This window comes from Myotis brandtii, unplaced genomic scaffold, assembly GCF_000412655.1.
Source record: "Myotis brandtii unplaced genomic scaffold, ASM41265v1 scaffold603, whole genome shotgun sequence".
In the NCBI taxonomy this organism is placed as follows: domain Eukaryota; kingdom Metazoa; phylum Chordata; class Mammalia; order Chiroptera; family Vespertilionidae; genus Myotis; species Myotis brandtii.
In genome coordinates this window covers 143,629-149,383 of record NW_005370284.1, presented here as the reverse complement: position 1 = coordinate 149,383, position 5,755 = coordinate 143,629, and the positions used below count along the sequence as shown (strand labels likewise).

At 57.2% G+C, this 5,755-nt stretch overlaps 1 protein-coding gene across 11 annotated transcripts in view; it reads left to right on the top strand.

Annotated features, from left to right (window-relative positions):
• Positions 1-5,749, top strand: part of CAMK2D (calcium/calmodulin-dependent protein kinase II delta) — a 156,286-nt gene extending 150,537 nt beyond the window's left edge. For all 11 annotated transcript variants that reach the window (XM_014550551.1, XM_014550549.1, XM_014550546.1 and 8 more), the window contains 2 exons: positions 624-852; positions 4,964-5,749. In XM_014550551.1, coding sequence (XP_014406037.1) covers positions 624-852; positions 4,964-4,967 — 233 coding nt within the window. In that variant the 3' untranslated portion in view covers positions 4,968-5,749. The remainder of the gene's footprint in view (positions 1-623; positions 853-4,963) is intronic.
• Positions 5,750-5,755: the final 6 nt, after the last annotated feature.

Below are 5,755 nucleotides of genomic sequence, written 5' to 3'. Positions count from 1 at the left end.
ACCCCTGGCCTGGCGCCAGCTCACACATCCCCTCCGAGGGCAGGAGCAGGTTTGCCCGAGAGTCAGGTGGCTCAGCCTGCTGGGGCCGACGAGGACCTGCGCCCTCTGCACGGACCTCCACGCCTTAGTCCTCCCATCAGTGCCGAGGCTATAGCCGGCGGGCCGCATGGCCAGCGCAGGCCTGGGCAGCTGGACTGGCCTGGGTGGGCGTGCTGAGCGAAGGGCGCAGGCGGGGGGGACACCACGCAGGCCTCTTCACCGGAGACAGTGGCCTCCATGCCTGTTCCACAGCTCCCTGCCCCACACATGGCACCACCAGGACACACAGGCCCTGGGTCCCGTCCCGGCAAAGACGGGGCCTGCCCTGCCTGTGTCTGTGTGTGACCATTTCCCGTCACAGACAGACACGTCTCCGTTCTCCCCACCGACCCACCTCTCCCGGCAGCCCTGCCTGCCGGGGCCGAGGGAACAGTACTGGCCCTGCCTCTCTCTCTGTGGCAGCGCCAGGCCCTCGGCAGTGAGGCCGCTGAATCCGGGAGGAGTGAGTGGCGCTCGCCTCGACGATCCGCTGAAGGTCCTGGTTGTGTGTCTATGTGGAGCTGAGTGCTCTTTCCTCTCTGCAGCCCTGTCCAAGAGCAGCAAGCCCGTCCACACCATCCTCCTGAACCCGCACGTGCACCTGCTGGGCGAGGACGCGGCCTGCATCGCCTACATCCGGCTCACCCAGTACACGGACGGCGGCGGGAGGCCCAGGACCATGCAGTCGGAGGAGACGCGCGTGTGGCACCGCCGGGACGGGAAGTGGCAGAACGTGCACTTCCATCGCTCGGGGTCCCCCACGGTGCCCACCAAGTAAGTGTCCCCCACGGTGCCCACCAAGTAAGTGTCCCCCACGGTGAAGTGTCCCCCGCGGTGCCCACCGAGTAAGTGTCCCCCACGGTGCCCACCGAGTAAGTGTCCCGGCCGCCAGGCGGTCACTCAGCCACTGCTCCTAGAGGGTGTCACGTGGGAGTGGGCGTGTCCCGGGAGACAGTCACCGTGCGTCCGGTGTGGGCTGACTGCTGCAGCGTCTCCCTGTAGGGCCAGGTGGGAACTGGGGCCCATCGCGGGCGGGCTGTCAGCACCAGTCAGGGTCCGTGTCTGACTTCGCTGTCACGCAGGCAGTGGGAGGGCCAAGGGGGGAGCATTGGGGGGTTTCCAAAGTGTCGGTGTGACCTCAAGAGCCTCAGCCCCCAGTCCACCCCCACCCCCCCCCACCCCCGGCTGGTCACAGTCTTCAGGGATGATTATAAAACACAGCACTTCTTACTTTATTTTAATCTCTTTTATTTATTAAGTTGATTGGGGTGACATTCCACAAGAGCATACAGGTTTCAGGTGTGGGTTTCTGTGTGACAAGATGGGTGCATTGCACCGTGTGCCCACCACCCAAAGTCACACCTTCTCCTGTCACCTCATGTTAGGGCCCCTGCTCGCCCAGCCTCTTCCCTCTGGAGGCCGCCACACTGTCCGTGCTGTTGGTGTTCCTGAGTTTCAGTTTTATTGCCCACGTCTGAGTGAAGTCATACGGTTCTTCGCTTTTTCTGGCTGGCGTATTTCACCGAGCATAACGTTCTCAAGGGCCATCCATGGCGCTATTTCGTCCTTTCTTATGGCTGAGTAGTGTTCCATTGTGTTATGGACACATCTTCTTTAGCCAGTTCTCTATTGCAGGACACTTTGGTTGTTTCCATGTCTTGGCCACTGTGAATAATGCTGCAGTGAACACAGAGGTGCATATATCTTTGCAAATACATGATTTCGAGGGTTTTTTTTTGGGGGGGGGGGATTATAGACCCAGAGAAGGATTGCTGGGTGGTATGGTAGCTCTATTCTTAATTTTTTGAGGAATGGAAGGACTGCTTTCCATGGTGGCTGTACCCGTCCACATTCCCACCAGCAGTGAGTGAGGGTCCCTTTTTCCCACAACCTCTCCAGCACTTGTCATGGCTTGTCTTGTTGATAACGGCCACTCTTACAGGTGTGAGGTGGCATCTCATTGTAGTTTTGCTTTACATTTCCCTAATTGCCAATGAGATTGAGTATCTTTTTCTATATCTACTAGAGGCCCGGTGCACAAAATTCGTACACTGGGTGGGGGGCCTCCCTCAGCCCGGCCTGCACCCTCTCCAATCTGGGACCCCTTGGGGGATGTCTGACTGCCGGTTTAGGCCTGATCACACAGGGATCGGGCCTTAACCGGCAGTCGGACATCCCTCTCACAATCCAGGACTGCTGGCTCCTAATCGCTCGTCTGCCTGCCTGCCTGATTGATGCCTAACTGCCCTCCCCTGCTGGCCCAATCACCCCCAACTGCCCTCCCCTGCCGGCCTGGTTGCCCCCAACTTCCCTCCCCTGCTGGCCTGATCACCCCCAACTGCCCTCCCGTGCCAGCCATCTTGTGGCAGCCATCTTGTGACCACATGGGGGTGGCCATCTTTGTGCGAGGGTGTGATGGTCAATTTGCATATTACCTTTTTATTATATAGGATTGGCTGTTTGTATGTCTTCTTGGGAGAGGTGTATTTTCAGGTCCTCTGCCCACTTTTTGTTTGGGTAGTTTGTTTGTTTGGTGTTGAGTTTTATGAGTTATCCATATATTTTGGAAATTAAACCTTTGTGCGAGCCTCTGTTTGTAAATATCACCTCCCATCTGATTGGCTGCCTCTTTGTTTTGCCATCAGTTTCTTCTGTGCAGAAGCTTTTTAGTTTTAGTTCCATTCATTTATTTTTGCCTTTACTTCCCTGGCCTTTGGGTTCAAGTTCATAAAATGTTCTCTACAATCAAGGTCCATACATTTGGTGCCTCTATTTTCTTCTATGTAATTTATTGTTTCGGGTTTTATATTTAGGTCTTTGATCCATTTTGAGTTGATTTATTAATGTTTTTACTTATTTCAGAGAGAAGAAGGGGAGAGAGAGAGAAACCTCAATGATGAGAGAATCATTGATCGGCTGCCTCACACTCCCCCTGCCCCCAGGGAATGAGCCTGCAGCTCTGGCATGTGCCCTGACTGGGAGTCGAACCAGGCATGGCCTCCTGGTTCATGATCAACCTGAGCCAGACCAGCCAGCTTGAGTTCATGTTTGTACCTGGGGACGAACTGCAGTCCAGCTTCATTCGTTTGCCTGTGGCTTTCCAGGTCCCCAGCACCACTGATTGAAGAGACTGTCTCTACTCCATTGTTTCTGGCTGCTTTGTTGAAAATTACCTGCCCAGATACCTATGGTTTTATATCTGGGCTGGCTGTTCTGGTCCATTGGTCTGTGTGTCTGTTTCTCTGCCAATGCCATGCTGTTTTAATGATCGTAGCTCTGAAGTGTAATTTGAAGTCAGGCAGCGTGATACCTCCAGCTCCGTCCTTTTCTCTCAGGATGGCTTTGGCTATTCCGGGTCTTTTGTGGTTCCATACAATCTAATGGTTTCTCGTTCTATCTCTTTAAAAGATGACATGGGCACTTTGATGGGAAATGCATTAGGTCTGTAGATTGCTTTGGGTAATGTGGCCATTTTAACTAGCTGATTCTTGCAACCCTTGAACACAGAATATTTTTCCATTGTGTTGTGTCTTTTTCAATCTCTTAATAATGCTTTGTAATTTCCGGTATATAAGTCTTTCATGTTCTTTATTAAGTTTATTCCTAGTTATTCTTTTGGTTGCAATTGCAAAAGGAATTGCTTTTTGTTTGTTTTTTCATTTCTTTTTCTGAGGTTTTGTTGTTAGTGTACAGGAAGGCAGTGGGTTTTGCACATTGATTTTGTATCCTGCAACTTGACTGTGTTTGTTTATTGTTTGTAGTTTTTTGTGGAGTCTTTAGGGTTTTCTCTGTACAGCATCATGTTGTCCACAAAAAGGCGGTGGGCGGAGCTCGGGGACACGGGAGGAGGCCTGGCGATGCCTGGACGCTGGCGGTAGTGGTGGGGTGCGGCTCCCCCTGCAGTGGAGGGGCTGGTGGGCACGGCTGATGAGAAGCGAGAGGGCGCCTCTCCGTGCAGGTGTGGCCCCTCCTGAGCTCAGCCGGTTCTCTCGCCAGGTTCACCGGGGGGGGGGGGGGGGGGGGGGGGGGGGTGAAGGTCACACAGCGGACATTCAGCTCACCCAGAGACTCGTCCGGAGCTCGTGGCTCGGAGCCACAGGTGGCCAGGCCCCGTCTAGACCTCGCCAGGTGCCCGGGGCTGGAGCTGGGCTTGTCAAAAGCGCGTCCCCAGGGAGAAACGAGGGGTGGACGTTCAGTCTGCAGACCATGCTGTGCGAGAGGAATGTAACGATGACGAAAAACCCATTTTGGGTGGTTTTTACCCCAAAGAGGGACAGGACAGATGGCCCGTCCACGTGCGGGGGGCAGCGTCCCGCAGGCCGAGGCTCCCAGTCCTGGGGAGCCGCTGCGCTGGTGGCCAGGCCAAGCGTGGCTTCTCTCACCAGGCACTCCTGTTCCCAGGAAGCGCCTCCCTGTGGCCAACCATCCAGGCCGCTGTTGATCCTTCTCTTAACCCGACGGGAAGGGCTCAGGTGCAGCTCCGCTGTGAGCCCTCGAGCCTGGGGAGCTGCCGGCTGCTGGCGTCCACAGCAACCCGCCCTCCAGCAGTCAGGCCGCGCCTCCCTGTTAGCGTGGCCCCAGGGTGAGAGGTGACAGGAGCCGAGGGTGGGCTTGCTCATTGACTCGCTTGCTGGGACGTGATGCTACCCATGTGTGTCGACTAAAACGTGCGTGAAGCCTGGCCCGTCACTCACACTCAGCACCGTGTGGACAAGCGGACAGATGACTGACTGACTCCCGTGGGTGTGGTCTCTGAACACGGGTTGGCCTCGCGATGGCCGGCTACCCCTCTGGACAGCACCTCAGCCGTGTTCAGCTCACAGAGCCCGGCTCACCACACGGCAGTTGGCGGCTGTTGTCTAACGTCTCCCCTTCCTCCTGGCAGCTAAGCGCCCGTGCCACGTCGGCCTCGTGTCTCAGGCACCAGACGGGACCTGCCCCGGTGTCTGCGTGAGGCGTGAAGGCGGCCTGTGCCTGCACCGCGTCTCGTCACCGCCCCCCGCTGTCCATGTGCACCCCGCGGACAGCTGCACACGGAGGCCGCCGTCCAGTCCCCGAGGACCGCCTGCTCCTCGTGTCTGTTCCTGCCAAGACCAGCGGCCCCGCTGTCCCGGACGGCGTGCACGCGACATGTACATTTTTAACTCTGCTGTTCTCTGCCTGGGCTTGTTTAACAAAAAGGGCGAGAACCACGTGTTTCCTGGGGTGAAGTGGTGGCGGCCCCGAGGGCGCTGTGCCTGGGTGGGCGGAGGCCCTGCGCTCCCCTCCTGAGGGTCACGTCACGGAAAGGCCGCGTGGTCACGTGTGATCGCTCAGGCGGCGGGCACTGCCAGGAACCGCTGGCTGCCCTTTTTGTTCCTCAGATCTGCCGTTTTCTCTCGTTCTCCCTGTTTCTAACGTTCCCGCCTCCTCTTCGCTTCTGTCTGGTGTGTGACACGTGGGGTGTGTGTAAACAGTGAGATCCAGCCCGGCCTCCCGCCCCGCCGGCGGCTTCACCCCTTCCGGGCCCACAGGGTGTGTCAGGGGCTGAGGGTTGTGATTTGCGTGGAGTGGGGACTGGGAGGGGCCAGGCCAGGTCCGCGCGGAAGCCCAGAGCGGTTCCGTCCTCACAGCGCTTTGAACTTGGGGGAGTGACTGCGCCTCCTGGGGTCTCAGCCACCCTCCTGCGAGGAGGAGG